Source organism: Xiphophorus maculatus, chromosome 5, assembly GCF_002775205.1.
Source record: "Xiphophorus maculatus strain JP 163 A chromosome 5, X_maculatus-5.0-male, whole genome shotgun sequence".
Taxonomy (NCBI): Eukaryota; Metazoa; Chordata; class Actinopteri; order Cyprinodontiformes; family Poeciliidae; genus Xiphophorus; species Xiphophorus maculatus.
Genome location: NC_036447.1, coordinates 5205557 through 5228631, shown reverse-complemented (window position 1 = coordinate 5228631; position 23075 = coordinate 5205557). Strand labels below are relative to the sequence as shown.

Genomic DNA, 23075 nt, shown 5'->3' with positions numbered 1-23075 from the left:
CATTTAAAGTTTCAGAAACTCTGATCTAGAGGAATGCAAACCGTTTGTATAATAAGCAATACCCACATTTCCCTTTTATGACAGATCTTAATATTCCACAGAATGTCCTTAATTTCCTAATGCTTAGATAAATGTAAGACCATTTAAAATACTTGGCAAACTAAAAAACAAAGTGACAGCAGCTCCAGTTTTGATTATCACAAACTTGTAATCTGTCCAATCAGTCTGACAACCAGTTTTTTTCCAGTCAATCAGAATCTGCTTGGAAACTTGAGGAAACAAAACCCATATGTTCAATTCCAAACACTGTTCGCTTGTATTTGTACATGACAGCTATTTGTGGAATCTGGTGCACTGAGGTCTCTGCATTCCTCTGTTTTTATTTGTTGACTCGGGATCCACAAAGAGTGTTATCAGAGCCAAACACAAAGTAAGGATTCTACAAACACGCATTCAGCAAACACTCTGCAGCCATAAATCCTCCTCAGTGAACACAGGAACTTTCCCCTGCAACTAAGGACAGAGGAACTTGACCTGCTGTGACTGGGTATCACAGTTTTGTGTGTTGTGCAATTTATAGCACACATGCTAAAACGCAGCACCCTAGTCACACTGATAACCCATCCATTTTCAACTTTTTATTTAAACTATGTTGTAGTGATGTATTGTTAGCACTGGCAACATGTCTTTGGTTCTGGATCTTCTACTGGATCTTCTATTCTATTGGCCACTTGAGAATGGCACCAGCACCCACACAACCCAACATGTTTTACATTTTCTCTGTTATCTCCTCCACTTTTCTGATATCATATGTTAAACTTCATACCATATCAGCCATTTTTACATCAGAAGTTGATGCTGAATGAGCGCTATTAAAGTGGAACTTACGAAATTTGTCAAGTGTTTATATTTCAAAACGGAACCGCATAAAGCGATTTTGGCATCCCACACTGGACTTTGTTTCGACTGTTACTTTTTCTCATTCTGGTATGGTCCCACCACCTTTATTTCTATATCAGCTGGTTTCACTTAAGAATGACCAGCGCTGCCCTCTTCTGAGTGGCGGTCAAACTGCAACATTGAAAGATCCAAGAGGGTGAATACTTTTCATAGGCACTGTATCGTCTATGAAGATATAGGTGAGATACATCAACATACAGTTTTTAGGTCATATCACCGCTTAGATATGATTTAGATTTGTCTGTTGTGCAGAAAAAAACCCCAAGCAGTGCCAGATGAACTTTTCTTTGTGAAACCGTGTCATACACCTACCATGGGGCTGCTGAGGTGATCGTAGATGAAGCAGTGGTGGAGGAGGGGGCTTAACAACCGAAGCCATGCTGATACACTGACACTGCTTAGTGTTCCACACCTGGCCAGGCGGACACGTCCTGTTGGCTATTGCACACCTTTAGAGGACAAAAAAAAAAGCAGAAATCTTACAGCAAAATACAGCTACCAGCCTGTCTTTGTATTTCCAGTAATCTTTTCCGTGTGTAGATTACTGGAAATAAAAGACGTAAAGCTCTTGTACTTACCAACAGAGATTTTTAACCAACAGTGACAATCAGGTCTATAACCTTGTGGTAAAGGTAAACATTTAGCATCTGTAAAAATTAGGCCAAAAAAATTAGTTGAAACAATGTTCTGTTTCAACTCATTTTTTCAGCCCATTTCACTTTTAATTCCATCAACCATGAATATGAGTAACTATTAAGAGCTTTTAATTTAATTCAATGTTTCAGATGCCTGCTGATAATGAAATAGTTTCTCTAATTCTATTCAAATTAAAATCCCTTTTTTAGAGCTTAAATAACTTTCCAGCGTTGTGTACATGTGAGTAAAAGCATAGTTTTCATGTAATCTTTTAAAAAATCTTAAGGTTTTAACATTTGATCAGCAGATATTGACATGGAAAGACATGAAGAGCTTTAGTTTGATAAATATTACTTGTGTTTAAGAATGTTAGACAATAATCTGCAGAATCGCACACAAACATCTTAGTCGGGAGAAGTTTCTGGATTGGCATTTTAGTAGGAACAGGGAGGTTTTAGTGGACTATCTTTGGTGAGATGTCTCTAAGTTGCGCAATAAAATAAAAAAACAGAATTTTATTGCCCCATGATGTGTTTGGATCTTTATCATTTCCAAAACTTAAGAGCGTTGCAGAAACTGTTGTTTTCTGACAGCATAAAGATATCTAGTTTCATGGTTTTAGCTTTAAGACACTATTACCACAGTTAATTGTTTCTTCCATTAAAAAACTATTTTATCCTGGTTTATTTAAAAATACACATGCAAGATTATCCCAGTTAGATTGAAAGTCTTAACTCTGTTTTTATTCCAATAATAATGCAGTTGCATAAATAATATTTCTTTGTCTTCAGCTTGGAAACTTTAAACGGACAGACATAAAACAGATGGTTTGACTGATCACATCAACAAATGTTGCAAGGAAATTAATATGGAGAAAGAATTGCTGTTTGCTTTGTTGCGACCACATGACCTTCAGAGTAAAAATCCCCCAGTTTCTTCTTGCTCATTGCTTCTTAATCAGCCCATTTCCCTAATGTCTTGTTTACATCATGTCTGGTTTACCTTTACCGCATCTGCCAAAAAGAAACATGAGCCTCAAAAAGTCTCTAGCAAGTAATTCATGTCTGACAGCTGACAAAACTGTTATTTAGCTTTGGAACGAAGGTTGCAATGATTTTCCCCTTTGAAGAATTTATGCAACTAATGAACAAAACAGTAAGACAAAACTTTGAATCATTAAATTAAAAAAGGAGGGCTGCACAGTGGTGCAGTGGGTAGAGCTGTTGCCTTGCAGCAACTCGGGTTCAATTCCCGGCTCGGGGTCTTTCTGCACAGAGTTTGCATGTTCTCCCTGTGCATGCGTGGGTTCTCTCCGGCTTCCTCCCGGGGTGTGTGCGTGTGGGCATGGTTGTTTGTGTGTGCGTGTTGCCCTGCGACAGACTGGAGACCTGTCCAGGGTGACCCCGCCTCTCGTGACCCCGCCTCTCACCCGGAACGCTAGCTGGAGATAGGCACCAGCACCTCCCGATCCCACTAGGGACAAGGGTGTAAGAAAATGGATGGATGGATAAAAAAGGATGGATCAAATTCACATAATATTTCATGTTGATGATGCAGAGCAGATGGTGTGACATTAATAGTGCTAATTCCTGCTGTGCCATAAAATCTCATACTGAAGTTATCATATGTTCATACATTTAAATGTTTACAGTAACGCTGTTACTCATTTAAGAAAAATAATCACTCTCTTCGGCTGTGATTAAACACAAACACTATGTTATACACTATGCTTTGTAAGCTTGAAATGTAAAAATGCATGCATCAAAAAAATGTCTCAAACTAAACATTACAGTTTTCCAAGTTAAAAGAAGTAATTTTATTTCAAACATAATTTAGAAATGGTAATTATAACTGTTTGCACTTCAGTGGAAGAATAATTCACTGTTGCAATAAGTAGGCTACATACTGTACTACGTTGGTTTTATCCAAACGTCCATCGCTGAGATTTTTAAAGCAAAATCTGACTCTCGTCGTTCCTCTTTTCACTCGTGTTTGCGACTTTGCATCGTTGACCGCAGTACCGGCCCGTGTAACACCCTTTTGTGTACTAGGTAACCCTCTGCGGATAAGAGCATTAACATTGACAGTCCTAGTTTACAGACAGGACCTTCCCAAAGGTAATCTGCAACCTTGCCATGTTTGAGTTTCACTTAATTTAGTCATAGATACAACTTCTTGTACATGGACATAAAAGGGAGTTTAACAAAGTGAAACTTCTCTCCTTTCTTTAATTATGTTGTTTCAAGTCTAAATGAATATCTCACTAGTCATAACTGAAATTAAAAACATCACATTTTTATCAATAATTAAAACATAACTTGATATTCTTTGCATCAAAATTTATGTTTTATTAATTAAAGTTCTACATTTTGTTTTATGTTGTTGACTAATTTTTTCAACAAATAATATTCCTAACACAGCATAAAATAATTGATGCTAAGGCTTTTGTTGCGTCATTCCACCATGGCTTATTTCTGACAGTGTAACTCAAAGTCTGCCAAGAGTCAAGCAAACTTTCAGAAACAGCTAATGAGTTTCACATGTTTTTTCTCCTAATTTGTCTTTGTAAACTAATTAAACCAAATTAGCACAAAAATTAGGGAGTGATCTTCATGCTGAGGTATTCTTAAAGGTTGTGACATGCAGATGAACACAGAATGAAGCCGCGTCTGTAACATGATGGCAGCGACAGCTGTCATCATCACGTCTGCACGCAACTGTTCCTCTGTATGCTTTGGCTCACCGTGCTATTACCCCAGAAAAACAGCAACTCATCTGTTGTGCCATAATAGCTCATTCTTATGGCCTCACAGGTCATTTTCTAATAATACTCAAAGAATGCAACTCTCAGCTGTTCAGGCAGAGTGACACAACCATGTAATGTTGCAAAGTAACAAAATTAACTATGCTTGGTTGAATAAACTACATTAACCTAAACAGTTTTATGCAAAAGCCTAGAGCAGGGGTCGTCCACAGCGCAGCACGATTCACATGCTGTGGCCTGAACACGCAATCTCACAACTTCCTCCTGTTCTGCATAGACGTGAACTGCGTGCCCTCTTGTGCGTATTGTGTTGTCCTGAGGTTTTGGACAGTTTTTAAGTTTTTCTGGATCTGTGCTATGTTGCCACACAAGCGTCACTTCGGTCGAAGTTTTGAAATCAGGGAAGATTTCTGCACAAGTAGTTCAGATATACCGGTGTGTGATCTGTAGTCGTCACAGACGCACTCCAAAGACTCTTGTCTGTAACTCCGGATAGGAGATGCATTGAGTCCAGGAGATGATTTGATTGATTTAGACATATCTGCGATACCCTTGTGGCTAAAGTTAAAAATCTTTGCATCAAGTGGTCATGTGTGTGAATTGTAATCTGTCAAAATGGCAGCTGGCCTTCAGATCAACTGCCATGATGATCTGAAGCAGATGGTCAAAGATGTAAAATATTCAGTTAAAGCGATTCCTGCTTTCAAATTTCCATCGATAAACCTTCTGTCCCCTGCAAGTAAGGCATTAGCTACCAACAACTACTCCACATAACCTAAAACATATTCAGTTAAACTACAATGAAGTCTGTATTGACTTTCTTTAGATACTTGGGGAAATGATATCCTTCTTCCCCCAATTTTTCAAGTTTCCAGAGACTGGATCACAAGGTGAAAGGTCGCTCCTCCTACATGCCACCTGAATTGCTTTATAATTATCTATTATCTCATAACCTACAATGGATTGTGAATATAAGCATTAGAAATATATAAAATGCAATGGAACCAAAAATAAATGTAAACCCGATGCTGAATTTGTCCAGAAATCAGATAGCTTGTTTGGACTTCAACCAGCAGCCAAGAAAAATACTTCTCCTGAAAGCACAACACACACACACACACACACGGCCAATTATAAGAACCACCACAAAGTGAAAATAGTCTATCTGTAAAGCAACATGTAGGGGACTGTTGACTTGGCCACAGAGACAGACAGCAGGCAGCGTGTTTGCAGACAGACAAATAGTTGAAACTTTTGAAAGAGTCTGGCGATAAAAAGAAACAGAAGGTGGTTTCAATTAGAGCTGCAGAGCTTCAGACATACTCAGGGAGGAAAAAAGAAAAGGAGAAAAGGGAAAGTTAAACGCTGGCTGGTGGGGGAGGTTTTTCACTCCACCTAATGTAAAACATACGGCTGCTTAAGTGTCCATCCTTACATGCTGACTGATTTGTAGGTGTGAAAATGTCTACAATATGTTTTCCTGCAGCCACAGTCAAACCAACTATCCCCTGCTCTGGGTGTATACATGTGTGTTTATGTCTAAAGGGATTTTTGCAACACACCCACACACGCACACCCCACCAAAAACCAACACGATTCATTTGTTAGAATTTCAATAGAAGTTTTGCTTTGCTCTGTGTCTGGTTAGATTAGAGATTTTCGTTATATTCTCTAATCCTGTTCCTTGAAGCCTGTACTAGAAAGCATTTGTGATTTTGCTTGAAACAGTATTTTTATTATTGCAGCTCGCATACTTTCTGAACCGAATTGGTTATTCACTATGCGCTGCAAACCGAAATGACAAAAATGGAAATATAATCCCTTAAATAATAAATAATAAGTCATTTCTTTAACAGATTTCTACTGTAAATATTGCTTTTTTTTACATCTATTTATAGTCTACATAGTATAAATAAATATGTACTACCGGATTTGCAGCTTTTTATTTTACACAATATCAGACAAACTCATGAAAACACAACAGAAAACAGAAATTTAGATATATGGTATAAAAACGTGCAACATTTTTTCCAGGCTCTGACATTAAATCAGACTAAGCACCTCATGTTTTACGGTAAAGTGGGATTCAAAACAGATTTGTATTTGCAAAAAGAGTTATTAACAGGGAGATTTTTAAAAATGTTTTTCAAGGTCAGACGTTTGCATACGGTCATGATCCACGTCAGCAGCAGTAGTAATTGAGCAATTGATTTAGACTCAAAAAAGGCAAACTGCTGAAAGAACAACACGCTTAGAGCCAAAAATATTAACATTTTCCATTTAACTTGAAAAAAACCCCTTCATAAATATATATAATTGCTTGAAGAGTCCTTTAAGATAACTTTAAGGCATTTGGATGTTCCACAATTCACTTCCTGATTTCTCATTTGATTTATTTAGATTTTTTCTTAATGTCACTCAAGATTGAAGTGTTAAGGTTTTGCTATAAAATACATTCAGAGGTAAGCCTCCATTTAACTCACATGTTGTGAATTAATGTATCGAGGCATTGAAATTGTATGTACTATATGCCAAAATTGAAATCTGAAGAACATATTAAGATTATGGAAAGAAATAGATATTTTTTGGTAATCCTAGCTGAACTGCAATGTGAAAAGTTTAGTCTCATTTAATGGACCTTAGCGTACAGCAAACACAACATCACATAATATAGATCGGGGGTGTCTAAAGTGCGGCCCGGGGGCCATTTGTGTCCAAAAGGTTAAATAACAAATGTAAAACATTACAGGTTTTATTTATTGTTGTGCAGGTAAAAGAGAAAGGATTGACAATAATGTTTTTGCATTTTTAATTAGGGGGGGGGGGGGGGGGGGTGATTAGCCCCTGAATACTTTCAGTTTGGACTTTTTACCTGTCAGTTCAACCACTGATATAGATGAATGCTTCATGCACAGATGATGCAAACGAAAACGTTGGGGTATTCTTCTTCTATTACATGGGGGAGACTTTTCCAGAAGAAGAAGGGTCCCACAAGGTGTTTTAGTGTCAGTGATTGATTTTCTACCTCACCGAATGCTTATAAATTCATCTGGTAATAGTTCTGCTACAACGTATTGCCACCACCTAAATGTTTTTTTTTTTACTGAACCAAAAGGATCATTGAGCTGTGAGGTTTCGTATAAAAACATCTACACATTCCTGCAGTGCTGATCTGTTTTAATCCAGTCAATTAAACTTAGCTATTGTTTTGTTTTCAGAGGACACGAGCCAAAAAATACATTAGGAGTCGATCCCTGATGGGATCCTGACTGTTAGCTGGTCATTAATCACAGCATGCACACAGGAACATGCACATTTCATGGACCTGTGAAGTCAATCTAGAGATAATATGGAACGTGTTTCCTTAAGTAACACCCTCAGTGTGCGCAGAGTTAAGAGGAAGCTATCAAAGTAACAATAGCCTCAACCACTCAGCGTTTTTAGGAACACCTCTGGCATCCTCAAATGGCAGAGAGGCACTCAAACGCAAAGGATCAAAACTGAGTCAAAGACTTATTTTAAACAGCCACTTACAGCTGGAACAGAGGGAAACACAAAGGGAAGGCAAATAAACTTTAGACTGGATTAAGGTGCTTTTTCCCCCCCATAAGAACTTTTTCCAGTAACCAGGACGATTTTCTGGGAACCATAAAACCCCCTGTGTTTCCACTTTTTCTAATAGTTTAAAAAGTCATTACCAGGGTAGAAATTTACCCCGATATGGAGGGAATACAGGAAAATGCTAAGCACTCTGAAGTGGTTGAAGTTTTAAGCCAGTAATATTAGTTTCAGGACGAGGCGATAAGGGTTTCATATCAGTCGATATTGATAATTATTGATTTATTTTTTTAAAATATTTACCAAACTGGTGATGGGACCTTTCTAGTTTTATCCACAGTTTCCTCTCAAACCGTTGTTTTCATTTTCTCCTTTCACTCCACACAGTTTTTTTTATTTATTATTTAATTTTTTATGCAGAATGAGGCACAGAGGTGAACCATAAAACTGATACTGTGTATATTACGTAACAAGTTGTTGCTAGGTAACCAAAGAGTGAGTGAGTTGCTAGGTAATCAAAGAGTGAGTGAGTTGCTAGGTAACCAAAGAGTGAGTGAGTTGCTAGGTAACCAAAGAGTGAGTGAGTTAGTTAATACCACTAACGTTGCTTAGCTGTCCTTTTCCTCTGCCTACATCCCCCAGAATGCTGTGCAGTTCTGATCTGAGTTCAGTGAAATGATTGAAAATTCCATCAGATGTATTATCTATTGATATTTATCCTGGTTTTATTGCAATATATATACTGCTACTGATTTACGTTTAAGCCTAATTAGTGTATAACAGTATGAAGTTCATATCTTGTTAACTTTCACTGTGGTAGAGTTTAAATCATTTACATCAGTCTGGTGAAAAAGACATGTCCTCAGTTTGATGTATAATATGCTAAGGAATAATTAGCTACAATTCACAAGGATAATGAACCGATTTGTAATTAACATGTTGTGTTTGTGGTTTAGGCTGCTTTGGGATTTAGGTCTTTGCATTTTTAATGAATATGTGTGAATAAATAAATGTGGTGGAGCCACATTTGGAGGCTAACCACAGCTAATTTTTCTTTGTGTCAAGTAAAGACAACAAGCACCACAAAATCTTAAAAGAAATTCCCCTGGCTAAGAAGTAATAATAATTCAGTTTCACAGAATAAACACTGTGAAAGGATCACAAGTTAATGGCTAGAAGCAGAGGTTTTAATCCTGACCACAGCTGTCTTCTCTCAGCTGAAACCCCTTTAAAGTTTGCTACAGTTTCACCTTTCTATGAACTTTTTAGTGACTCTGTAAAAACTGTAAAGTATAGCTTCTGTGACAATAATAATCAATTAGAGTTTTATTGCTAAAGGTCATGACTTTTAAATCTCCCATGGGAGTGTTGTTCCCACTGTCAGCTGTTGAATGAAACCTCGATGCTGCAATAGGAAGAGTTTCACACTTTTTACCAGCGTTACTAAAACTTCCAAGAAAATAAGTTTCACCAAAAGATGAAGAAACCCTTGGCCTCTTTTTTTTTAGAGATCAAATCGCAAAGTGACATGTCTAAAATAAATGTAGTGTACCTGAGGTGCTGCAAGGTTTATTTGGATTGATCTGGTATTAAGATAAAAGATCCCAGAGAATACGGCATACATTATAAATAAAACTTGCACACAGCAGAAAGAATGCAGTTGCAATCCAAAACATGCAGCAAACATATAGCACAGGCGTTTTGGTATTAGTGAAGGTATTAGTTGTTAAAAGTCAAGGTGAACCTAACTGAAATTAGTCATTTTGTCACAATTTGGAACCGTTACTTGAAATTTATCATGTTTATAGGTTTATTCTTCCCTTATTTTTCACACAAGCAGTCTTTCCATCTAATAATAGTAACAGAATCGCACAGTCATTACCCTGGTCAGACACTGTAAATAACATCAGACAGCCAAAAAGAAAATCCAGTGGTCCGTACAAATTCTCATCAATTAATCACATAATAAATTGAAGGGAGATCAATTATCGTTTTTCTCTTTTCTGTCTTTCTCTACTAAAAAGTGGATGATAAAAGTCTTGGTCTCAACTAGCCATTTTCTGAAGAACAACTTTGTTTACAGGCTTCATAATTCATTTTATTTCTGTTTCTGTTGTTTTGTTTATTTATTTTGGATATTTGAAATGTCTTCCAGTTCCAGCGTTAAATGTTCATTGGAATTTAACGTTTATTGAACTTTGAAAATGTGTTCTTGCACTATTGTGCCATTAACATTATATTAGTTGGAACTGGTCTCAAAACAACAATGTTACCACAATAAATTCTGGGACAATTTAGCATCCAGCAAAAGTAGTTATTGTGACAACAGACATTCGCCTTCATGAAATAAGAATAATTTTTCCTTTTCTTCAGCTGCTGGTCCGGTGAGTTTTAAATGAGCTTTACTTTGAAAGCGAATCGTTACAGTTTTTATTTTTCTTGCTGAGACAAAAGAGTTTCTGTCACTTAGATGAGTCTTTTTCTGTTACGTGGATCTACAATGTGCATCGTTTGGTTCATCTATAGCGTGTGTTGCGAACTTGCAACTTATATTATCGTTGGAAGCGCTTCTGCTCGGGTTTTACAGGTTATTCTTTCATAATGGACAGTATGATTGTTTGCCATAGTGAAAATGTTATTCTTACTCTGGCAGGGCGCGCCTGATGATGCTGTGAACTTGTCTGTAAATGTCCAGTTTGGACAGACAGCTGCACTGGGTGTGGTTGGCCACGCTGATGGTTACAGGCTTGGTGCCCTGGGTCAGAGGCACTGTGATCTCAAAGAGCTGCAGAGAGAGCAACAAATGAGAGGAAGAACAAGAAAAACATCAAAAAAACAACACAAACACTGTGAAATACAAATAGAAAATTAAACAATGGCATTTTCTTTCAACTGCTAAATATTCTGACAAACGTAAAATGAAATGACATTCTTGAAATTAAATATGTTTTACACAAGATAAAAATATTAAGGGTATAATATGGAAATCTGAAACAAACACATGCAACAGCCATGTTGTGCAAATGAGTCTCCAGTCAAGAGAGACTAGCAACTGTCCATTGCAAACATAGTTTTTGATTTTTAGCTTTCACTCTGACATAGAAGAGATCAAAACTTCTTCAAGAAGTTAGATAAATATAAAGTCTGTAAAATATTTTCCCAGTTAGTGTCTGAAATTTGGTGCAACTCCAAAGAGAAACTCCACAATAAAAGTGCAGTTTTTTTTGTTGCATCACTTCCTAGAACACGTTTTCCTTCCACTCAACTTTCTACGTGCAGTCTGTAAGACCTTTTGTGGCTGTCATCACTATATATTTATATCACGTGTCAAACTCAAGGTCCATGGGCCAAATACGGCCCGTCATAGCTTTATGTAGCCCTCTAGATTCTAGACACTAAGTGTGCTTAAATATTATGTTAGCAATCAAATCATTGCAGTTTTTATCTCTTTACTGCCAAGTCACATCAGTCAGACCTTCCAGTTTCTTCAGAATTATAGTGGAAATTCACGCAAAATCAGCAAATCCCCACATTTTGTGCTAGTAATTGAAAGCTTATTGCAGATAAACTATCAAAAACTTTCTTACTTGTACTAAACAGCTGCCTCAGCTATAATTGATGTCAGATTATAGTCCATGATCTATACAGCGAGTAATAAAAAGTCGCATTTACCATAATTTATAAGCACAAATATTGCAAATATTTCCAAATTAGTACCACAAACACTTTGATTTTTATTGCAAAACAAAAGAAAATCACAAAAAGAATCACAGAATCCTGGAGGGACTGAAAAGATGTTCAACAATATTATTTAATTTTAAGAATTTATTGATATTTTAACAGTTTGTGAACAGGTTTTACCAATACATTCTGGCACATTCATGATCTTGATTTGGCCCAAAATGAAAATGAGTTTGACACCCCAGATTTATATGTGTATAAACATTCTTTTGGAATCTCAGATTGAGTAATACGCATTTAGTCTCAATAACTGCATTACAAGATTCAGGACAGATTAAACTCTTTCTACTTCATATCCTAAAGAGGATAGACTTAAAGCTAATCCATTCATGCTTGTAAAATACAAAGAAAGTTCTTTGAGCCTCAACACTGAAATGTAGAAAAGTTCACCTCCACACTGATCCCAACAAACAAACTCCCAGTTCCTGCAGTGCATTGCCTCTTTCATGCATCATTTCTGGCATGTAGTTGCAGAGAGGAGCCTCTCTTTCTGCAGCTTCTTGTCATTTATAACTCAATTTAGCCAGTTTTTTGACGATATGGTCCCAAATAATCTCTATTTTTATGTTGTGATAACTACATTCTAATTTATTTATTATAATGCCCATTAACATGCAATTTTACGTTATTTGTTCAAAAACGAGCAGGTAGAAGATACAAGATCTTGCTGCCGTTCTGATACCCATAACCTAAATTCTTAAATTATTCCCACATTGGATGACACTTAAATCTCACATTCTCATCCTTAAACATACAATTATTTATACATTTTTAATATTATCAATAGCATTTTTGGTCTTTGAAATACCCATCCTAAAAAAACATATTTCCCAATAAGCTCCTAAACTGGTTCATATTTTTACTTTTTTGAAACTCATAATTTAATCCATTCCATAAATCTACCCCACACACAGATAAACAAGCACTTAAACATAAAACTAGTCAAGTGAATTACACTAAAAACGTAGATGTGAGATCAGATTATTTAATCTGGAGAGTTTCCAACTGAAAGCTTTTAAATGTCGTGTGAACAGCTTTTCGAAAAGAGTCAGAATGTAGTCAAATAAAGTAAGAAATATTTTTTGGTAAAAAAAAAAAGAGCAGAAAAGTAAAACTAACAAACCTGTGAAAGCTTTTGTGTCTTATGTAACAACTGACTCTGAGTGACAAACCATTCAATAAATGTGGGAAACTCCTTCAAGTAGAGAATTGCAAACAGTGATTACTTTGAGAAATTAACCGTGTTTTCATCTCCCACATTGATGCATTACTTCATAGTTTTGATGTTTTTAGTATTTCCACAATGAAGAAAAAAAAACAAAAGTTTGGGAAGGCGTGTCCAAACTTTTGACGTTACCACATATACATCATATTCTTCCAAATCTCTTGTGAACTTCCTTTGATTGTGGCATTGTGTGCTGCTGGGTGGGACATTTTACTGAGCTCCACACAGCTAAACACTTTTCTTTACACGATCTTTGGGCAGACACGGCTCTGGAGTTATTCAGCTCTCAATGTTCCCATACATTTCATTTAACTTATAAAATGTTAAATGTCATCTGTAGCCTGTAAATGTTGTTTTCACTGCAAAAATGCAAAATCTTACCAAGTGATCAGAGAAAACAACTTTCCAGAAGATATCACCAAACTTTAGTTCATTTGTCGAGAATGTCCAGTTCATTTGGGGAGGTGTGAATGCTCAATCGAACTCTGATGTGGATTAACAAAAGCTAATTCTGGTCTGCCTAAAAACCTAGGTATTGGTTTGGTTGATGTGAACTCTGTTGAGGTTTTACTGCAAATATGGAGGAAAGTGAACCGGAGACCGCTCCAAAAGTAGGAAGCGGACGACAGTGCAGGGCATTCTGGGTAAATACACTCAAAACAAACAAGTGAATCTAGTGCTTGCAGCAGTAATTCCTTCTGGTCTTCTGCCAAAGACAGGAAAAATCCTACAACCTCTAAATTGTGATGCCACTCCATTTTTATTTACATTTCATGAAGGAGAAAGTCGCGCTCATTGTCTTCTTCAGACGTGACAAGATAACCTTTTGGTAAATATATCCTAATTAGTTTATTCCTAGCAAGAAAAATAAGAACTGCCTTTGAAAACTCTTAACCGGATTTTGCCATTTTTAATTATTGGGTGTGACTAAGTCTGTTTTTGAGTAAAAAGTTGGTGGAGATTTGTGACCGTACTTACTTTGACACTGAAATGAAAGCGAATAAACAAACAAGAAAAACATGGCTAGTAAAAGAAAAACCTAAAATTGTTTTATGTAAGATATAAAATTTGTCGCTGAAAATCTCATACAAAAGAAATAAAAGTCTCCATCTGCATCAACTTCATTTAAACATTTCCTAAACTGCTTCCAGGGGCCGCACAAAACTACTCCGAGGGCCACAAATGGCCCACGGGCCGCACTTTGGACACTTCTGGTCTATTGAATACAACATTATGTATTAGATTATACAGTTCAGAGCATGTAGAGAAATTACTACTGTATTATTCAAGACCTTAACGATTTCCTGTGCAGGAAAATATCTAAAAGCAGCAGACGAGGCGTTTAGACCTTTGAAGGCAACATGACCAACAACGACAAAACCAGAGCACTTCGGATGTGACATAAAAGTCCAACAGATGAAATTACCCATTTTAAAAAAACAGCAGAACAGATGTTAAGCGAAAACCTTTTTTCACAGAGCCACAGGAGACGCAAAAACGGTTAAAGATACTTACAGTCGAACTGGAAATTACAGTTTGTATAATTCTATTGCTTTCTAAGTTCTTTCAAATTCAGCCAGCTGCTTCAAGCCAACGCCAAAGCAATCATCCAACTGAGTATTTCATAGTGACGAAACTAACCACAGAATGCTCTTAGCAGAAACTGTTATTTCACCCTTCACCTTGCCATATGTACATTTTAAGGGCAATTATTTTTAACATTAAAAAACTCAATAGGATTCAGTTGAACTCTATCTAGTCACGTGTGATTTAGATGATGTACTACATCACTCATATAAGTATCCAAACTTTAGCGACTTGTCTGAGCCCCATGCCAAAAAAAACAGTTTGGAAAGCACAAGAGAGGAGGAATGTCTTGTGAAACCTCAAAGATTGTGGCTCTCCACTCAGCCTTGTATCTGCTGCCAGAAGGAAAGCTGCTCAGTTTCGGCCTTGGACTTTTTTACTTGCAACTTAACGGAAAGGTGTCTGTTTCTCAAACACAAAACAAAAAAACTTGAGATCTTCGTTTCAACAACTGGAATATTATTCTAAAATGCAGCAACTTTAATAACTTTTTTTTGTGCGTCCTGTCAAAATAATGTGGTGTGCATTGGGGGGACAAAGTACCCAATAATTGTACTCAAGTAAAAGTAGCACTACTTAAACATATTTTTACTCAAGTAAAACTAAAAAGTAGCCATCCAAGAAATTACTCAAGTAAAATGTAAGTATAGCAATTGATCAAATTACCATTTAATATCTAAAAATTACGTCATCAGGTGGACCAAAATATAAAGTTAAGTGGAAATTTTGGTCTTTTAAAGATAGAAAAGGCAATAATTCATATAAGTAACAAAAAAAATAACAAAATCAGGTCAAAGTAAATATTAAACTTATGAAACCTTAACAAAAACTGCAGGTATGTGTCTGCGTCTGATGCATTTTTGGTTAAGACATGTTTGTTTTTTATTCAATTGGTTGAAAATTCAGAAAGATTTCTCAAGTAAGAGTAAAAATAGTTCAGAATAAAACTACACAAATAAAGCAAAAAGTACATCATAATAAAAAATACTTCTAAAAGTAATTGTTTTTTCAAAAATGTTACTCAAGTAAATGTAATTGAGTAGCTAGTTCCTACCTAACTAGGGTGATGTGTAACATCCCCAGAGTCAGGATATACTCATTTTTATTTGAAATTATGAACAAGTACAACAAAATGTTGCAAATGTTGTATAAAACAGTAAAAATCCACAGAAGAACATATGAACCCATGAATTCAAGCAAACTATAGAAAATAGGCAAAACATTTTATGTGTTGCACAGCAATGAAATGTTTCAGGAAAAAAATCTGCACACTTTCAAACATACTGCAGGAAATCTGATCGCTGTGTTTTGTCCCCTGCGTTGCACACAGTGTCCAGGGTTCAGTTGCAGCATCTCTGCACAATGGCGCGTTTGACAGCATCTCTGTCAAGTGCAAAAAAGTCGATGACAACTTTACACACAGTCCAGCACGTACTGCAGGATTCAGACAATAGCAAATTCAACATGACAAAAGAAAGAGCCGCTTATTCAAGACATTCCAACCAGATGGAATTCGACTTTCAACATGATAAAAAGCATCTGCAGAAACAAACCACACATTAAGTTTGTCATTCCCATTACAGCTGAAACGGACAAACTACAGACTGGGAATGAAACCAGATGTTTGCAGGTAAACCTTACAGAGCATATTTTGTCATTTCGTCCTATTTTTCCTAAAGATGTAAAAGAGAGAGTCTGTCAGTATGTGTGCAAAATATGGTGCTTTTGTCCATCTAGTAGTTCATTATCCTTATTGAACTTGGCACATATAGCTGTGATTAAACATAAAAGTCTCCAACCAAAGAAGAAATGCATCATATTACTCTGTTGAGCATAGTGCAGAGGGAAGAACAGGGCCGGATCACGGTGGAATTGGGTCCTTAAGTAGAATTTCCTATTAACACCATCACTCCCAGTAACTATTTTGATCCAGAGTTGGTGAAATCTGCACTGTAAAAATAATAAAAAAAGGTAAAATACTGGCAGCTGTGGTTGCCAGAATTTTACCGTATTTTATAATATGGTAAAAAAAAAAAGTACTTAATTTTAAACGGTAATGTTTTTACAGACTTTTTTTTTTACAGTGTGGGAGAGGGGCCGTGTTTAGTTGGCTGGTCTTAAAATCAATTAGGGATAATTGGTTATTGTTTGCGGAGATGTATTTGCAAACAAACCGAAAATTAAACAAAAATTAAATATTAAATATTAACCTCATAGCATCAGGAATCAGGAACCATAGTTACTTCTAGGAAGTACAACAATACAACACAACAATAATAAAGATTATTATTTGTTCTTTTACAAAGTAAGTATGCCAATCCCATTAAACCTAAATAAAAATTTGAAACAACTTAGAATGTTTTAATGAAACTTTACTGAAACATTCAAGTCAAACTTTTCTCATTCTCAATAAACAAATATAAAACTTAATACTCTTAATTTGACCATTTATGGGAGATCCCTGATGGTTAAAGCAGCGGATTAATTTGCTTATGCCTTAGTCTGGCTCTGGTGAAGTACGAGCAAAACACAGACGATTAAATTAAGAGATAGCAACATTCTTAAACTACTCTGGCTATTTCAACTTCCTCTGCTGATTGAATCTGCTCTAACAGTTCATATAACAAAGGAGCCATTCGCTTAAACTGCTACCACCAGTTCATTCAATTACCACTTAGGAAATGACCAGCACAGCTGAGCTAAAACAATAAGCCATTACGCACTGCGAGGGTCCTTCCATTACCAGCATCTATGTGGAAATGAACAATCCAGCTGAGAGGATTTACCTCATTTTAAGGCAACACTGTCAGTGCTGAGAGGTGAGATGTTTACACACAGCAGCAAGAACATGAGGAGGTGGAGCATGATGGGAAACTGGGCAGTAATATGTGTTTTCCAGGCATATAGTGCTATTTTATAGCACAATCAATCAACTATGTTACCTTCACTTGTTAAAAAAATGCTTTGTCTATCAAATATGACTCAAAAGAAATGTTACTTTTTAATTTAGCGCCTTGAAATTGGGCCTCTGTCTCTTTAAAAACTCCTGCTCTTTCTGGTATGGGAGGTTTAATACCCACCCAAACTCAATAGGTGCTGATGCATTGTTAATGCACTCGATTGCTAATGCTGTCTGTTGCATGAGCAATATTAACAGACAGCTCGCCAATTCCCTTTCCCATAGCAATCTCCAGACTGATTGCAACACGTTGCAGTGTGACGTCACGCAAGATGCTGGCTGCCGTTGACTAACCCTAACCCTACCATTGGTTTTAGCTGTCAAGTTGTCAACATAACAAGTTAAATCTGTATGCATGATGTATAGAAGAAAAAGGCGTCCAGTGCTTTGGTACTATTTGTCAGCACTATGACAACTAGCTAACAAGGTCAGAAACAACTTTAAATTTAAAAAAAATAGCGAGGAAGAGGGAAGCAGTTATGTCAAGCAGTTATGCTAGCTTGACTTTGACAAACTTAACATGTAGATGTTACCATGACAAAAAGCGCTGTCATGGTAACAGGAAAACAGCTGCGACAACAGCAAACCTGTAAACAGTGAAAAGTAGAATACGTAAACCCCTTCTTTCAGTTTGACTGGTGCTCACGTTAATTGATTATTCATGTTTTGTAGCAACTTTGTCATTTAATGTAAAATCAATAGCACAAAAGGGAAGAATGTTGTTAACTTACAGTTTTGCTGAGGTAACCGGTGGAGATATTTCTGCATTGTTTGTCCTCGGAGGGGCAGCATCCTCCACACCTATATACAGACACACACGGTGGCTTATAGAAGACGTTGGTGGGAGCCCCGAACTCCCTGCCCACATCAACACACACTTCTCTGGGCATGCATTGAGTTTTCCTCCACTCCAACTCTATACCTGCACACAAAAAAGTCAGCTGTTTGCAACATTTCTTTTCTTATCTTTTATTTTTCTGCTGCACAAAGTATTGTATCCCAATCGTCATGTGTTCAGTATAACAAAGACTTGGATGCACGCTTGGTTAGATATTACATTTAAAGTGTCACAGTCATACTCTACATTAATATTGCCCTTAATGCTCAACATAATGTATGTTTTTAGAGGCTGGGATACTTAATGGTGACTTATTATGCTTCCTTGAACAGGTTAGGATAGATCTGTGGGCTTTACAAAACATGTTCATTACAGTTTTTGCACAAAATTGTTTTAAGATTTTAGTCTGCCCAGTTCTGTTGTTCTGGTTTAGGGCGTCTTGTCACTTTAAATTAAAATAAGCTGCTGCTGGCCACGCCCCCCAACTCAACATTTATGTACACTCGCATGTGAAAATGGCTGCAGACAGATGCGCAATTATACAACCATACATCTTTGAAAAGCAGAAGTAAAGCCTCCTGCACAACCAACAGGAATACAGTAAGTTGTTTCTGGATGGTAAGTCAACAACAGAACACTTATCTTTTCCAGCAGCCATTGTACAGTGGTAAAACTAGCTGATCAAACATGCTGGAACTACACTTAGGTTGCTAGGTAACAGACCCGCGCCCATCAATTGTGACTTAACAATCTGAAAGTTTTTGAAACAGCTCATTTTCCAGATACCAAAAAAAACATGAACTTATTGCCAAAAAAAATGGCTGGGTGCTTTTAGAAGCAGCAGAGACCTGAATTGAAGTACAAAATTGTGTAAAATGTGAATTTTGCATAATAGGTTCCCTTTAAGCTCCTTGTGTAATACAAATTATTGTTCCATTGTGTCATGGAAATAATGGAAAATAATCCTCAAAATGTTGATAAATAGTAATCAATATCAGATTCATAATTATGATCTGAATTTTTAGGAATGCTGTTGTAGTTACTTATGTTTCTGATATAATTGCAGCCCTGGTTCTGAAAACAGTCACGCAGCTCTGTTTAAATGTGCAACTTCTGGTTCTAATCTGATCATTTCAAGTTTAAACTAGAAGACAAGCTGGGAGACATCAGGAAATTCTGACAAACATCAGTATTTTGTCTAGACCTGGATACTAACTGTGACCTAATACACTCTTAAACACGTTATATACTGTATACATGAATGGATTTTCTAGAAAAGATACAACTGAAGATAACGCTTACATTATACGTAATTATCAATTTGTTGTCTGTGCTTATGAGTTTAAATACTCTAACAGAATTGTAGTGTTGTACCATTTTTATGAGAATATTAACAACAGAAAACCATTTTGGTAAGTCATTGTTAGTTTTTGGCTAAAGCCATTTATTATGAAACAATTTATTGCACTTTTTAAATCATAATGACAATAGGAACTACTGACCCAACAGACCACTGACAGCTTCAAGTCTTTTGTGGTAGATGTGGGTGAGAAAAGTTATTTTCAACCCATAAAGCTGCCAATTCTTTCTGGCCAAAAGTCTCCAGTTCCTGTAAAGTCGAGTTCTTTCCTGGATGAATTGCATGTTTGAGATCTCTCCAAAGTGGCTAAATGATCAACGCGGCCCCATCAGTAACTTTATTTTTCTTTTTGTTTCTTTTCCGTAATCTATGACAGGTCGACTTTCGTTTTGGATAAGAGCCACATACACGACTTCTGAGCTGGTGAGTGTTTTCTCATAACCTTCTGGATAAATCTTCCCATCAATTTTAACCAAATGCCTTGCATCTTTGTAGCTCACACAAGAACACTCATGGTGTAAATGTAGCGTTGATAGTCGTGGCCATAAAGTTAACTTTGTTTCAGGATTTTTTTTTTGGCTCTTTGGGCCAAGTAATGACTTTCGTCGGGCTACTCGACCGTGCAGCACTTTTTTTTTCTTTATTCTGCACGTCGAAACAGTTCCACTACCAGTATGTTGGCTGAAGCCATTTGTAGGATTTCTTTTGTATGCTGAACAATTTTCCAGACATTTGTTGCTTGGTTCAATCATTTTACACTTCATAATGAGGATTTAAACACAGTTAGCTTTGGTTTTACATCATTATCCTGTATATAAAGCTCGCCACCTTCTCCCAGAAATCCTTTGAAAATGACTACACTTTTCCTGTGATTTTAAATCCAGTACTGGTCAAAAATCACAGGATGACTGGGTGAAACACACAGGAGCCAAAAACTCCCTGACATTTTAAACCCACAAGCTAATTTCAGCAAACAGCTCAACATTAAGCAAAGTTACCTTTAGGAACATTTTGCATGCGTATTTTTTTGTCATCAGGCCAAAATTTCCAGCTTATGTAAACATTTGATGAGGTGCATTTGAGTAGTTTCTGATTTTCAGCATGATTTAAAAGGAGCAAACATAATAGTTTAATATTAAATGGGTTCATCCAACTATTAGTCATGAGAAACAGAACCATTTTCATATTATATTCTCTGAAAAAGTGCAAATTTAGGTGCGAGTTTTAAGGAAGGTAATGTGTACTCTTTCCCAAGTCATTTTTTTTTCCTGTTTCTGTTATTCCTAAGTCAAATTGTCAAGAAAAAGTTGCTTGACAAAATGGACCGTTTAAAAGTAAACATCTGAAACAAATCTGAGACGCTCCATATAAACACCTACAGCTGACTACCAGCCAATGGCAAATATCTACTTACAGGCATTGTTCCCAGATGGGAAACTTTAGTCCGATAGCAAATGTTCTTAAAAACAACATAGCACTGTGCGTGACAGAAATCCTCATTATGTACAACTCCCATTGGAAAAGGATTTTTTTTTACATGTAGTTGTAAAAGGGGAAAAAAGAAGGCACTTACTTTTAAGGACATCCAAGTTGAGGTAGGCAGCAGCGTATGTTGGCTCCTCGGCTTCAGAAAGCGGCCGCAGCCGGTGAGTCTGTGGCCTCTGAGTGAATTTGGAAGCTGAGGATGCAGCGGCAGAAAGTTTGGATCTGCACTTCAGAGCAGCCCAATATGAAGGATAGATCAGACTCATCAGTTCATCTACACTGGAGGCTGAACGCAGCTTCTGCTCCATGTCCGGCTTTGGTAATGTGTCCTGTACATAACAAGAAACACCTTCACTCAGAGAGGGACTCCAACCTCAAAGTATACATGGTTCCGGTGATTGCTTCTGACAAACCTGGGAACAGTTTTTACAACGTCACAGATTGTACGTGGCTCTGCAAAAAATTATCTATACCCTGAACGCTGGAGGGTTTTTTTTTTACATATTTGTTAAAACTGTCAGCATGTTGTGACAGTTTGCTCAGACAGATAATCTTTGAAAGTCAATGTCCTCCATCTTGTCGTAGAGTTACTATATCCGTCTGAAGAAATGCACCACTAACTACCAAAAGCAACCAATCAGAGACAGAAGGCGGGGCTTAGCGCTGTCAATCAATGCGGCTAAATGTGCTAATGGTGGATAAACAAATTACTGTTACTCTTCTTTGAGAATTGTTTTGATTTCATAATGCATGAACAGTTTCAGATCAAGTCACAGCATTTCTATCAGAATTAAGATTAAACTTAAAGATTAAAGCTGCTCCAAAATGTTTATTTAGCTTTTTTTTTGGGAGGCATTCAAAGATGGAGTTGACCCTCAAACTTCATTTCGCAAGCTGGTGGCTTAGATAGGAAACTTAATTAGTGGTTCAATCAAGTGTTAAGTGTCAGACAGAATTACCAAATATGTTTTACTGTCAGTATAATGTTGTTTTTTTTCTAAACATCTTGGTTTATCACAGATGTAACAGAACACAGGGCTTCAAAAAATGTCCACACTTTACTCATCAGTCCATAGAATATTTCTGCACAAGTCTTCAATCGTAGAGATAATCCAGATGTTTATTTTGGTAAATGTTGGATGAACAGCTTTTAATTCAGCAGTTGTTCTAGACTTGAAACTCTGCCATTGATATCATTTCCCCCAGTTTCTTTCTTGTTGCTGAATCATAAAAATCATGAACATTATTTGTGTCATTATCATGATGTCACCTGAGACAAATGGGTCTTACAGTACATTAAAAGTTGCTCTGGGTTCTTGTGTGTTCTCTAGGATAAGTCACCTATGTGCACTTGGAGTTATTTTGGAAGGAAAGCCACTGTTCCAGGTTTCCTCTATTCGTGAAGGATGGCTCTCATTGTGATTTACTGGAGCTTCACATCCCCAGAAGTGTTTTTGTAACACTTTCTGCACTGATAGACAGCAAAGTCTTTGGTTCTAACTTGTTCTTTAATGTCTTTACATCAGGACATGTGTTGAATTTTAATGGAGCAGCACCAGTTGGCACCAATCCCATCTTCCCTGAGAAAATCAATGCCACAGAACTTTAAGTTCTGGAGTAATGGCCCCTTCTGCGGGGTATGTGGCTGGGTTCGGTGCAGCACATCTCTGTGCTTCTTCAGCTTGGAGAAGAAGCATTGAAGCTACTTTTCTGCTTCACTGCGACCTCCCTCTGGATTGAGCACATGGCCGTCCTGTGGGGGGTCTCTGGTGAAGCCAGATGCAGTCTTGATTTAATAAAATCAGTCACAAAACTAGCACATCATCTCCACATGTGACCAGCTTCTCCATATGGTCTGCCTGAAATGCTACAACATGCCAGTTGGTGCGACAAACAATCAACTGTTTGATTAATGTAATTATGGCTGAAACGATTAATCTGTGCTGATTAATCGTGATTAAT

The 23075-nt window shown here is 36.9% G+C and overlaps 1 protein-coding gene across 1 annotated transcript in view; it reads right to left on the bottom strand.

Annotated features, from left to right (window-relative positions):
• The window catches only part of vegfc (vascular endothelial growth factor C), a 45560-nt gene that overhangs the window by 6343 nt on the left and 16142 nt on the right, over window positions 1–23075 (bottom strand). Inside the window, exons 2-5 of the mRNA XM_023333276.1 lie at window positions 21202–21442; window positions 18162–18352; window positions 10564–10703; window positions 1273–1409 (exon numbers count right to left, since the gene is read on the bottom strand). Coding sequence (XP_023189044.1) covers window positions 1273–1409; window positions 10564–10703; window positions 18162–18352; window positions 21202–21442 — 709 coding nt within the window. The remainder of the gene's footprint in view (window positions 1–1272; window positions 1410–10563; window positions 10704–18161; window positions 18353–21201; window positions 21443–23075) is intronic.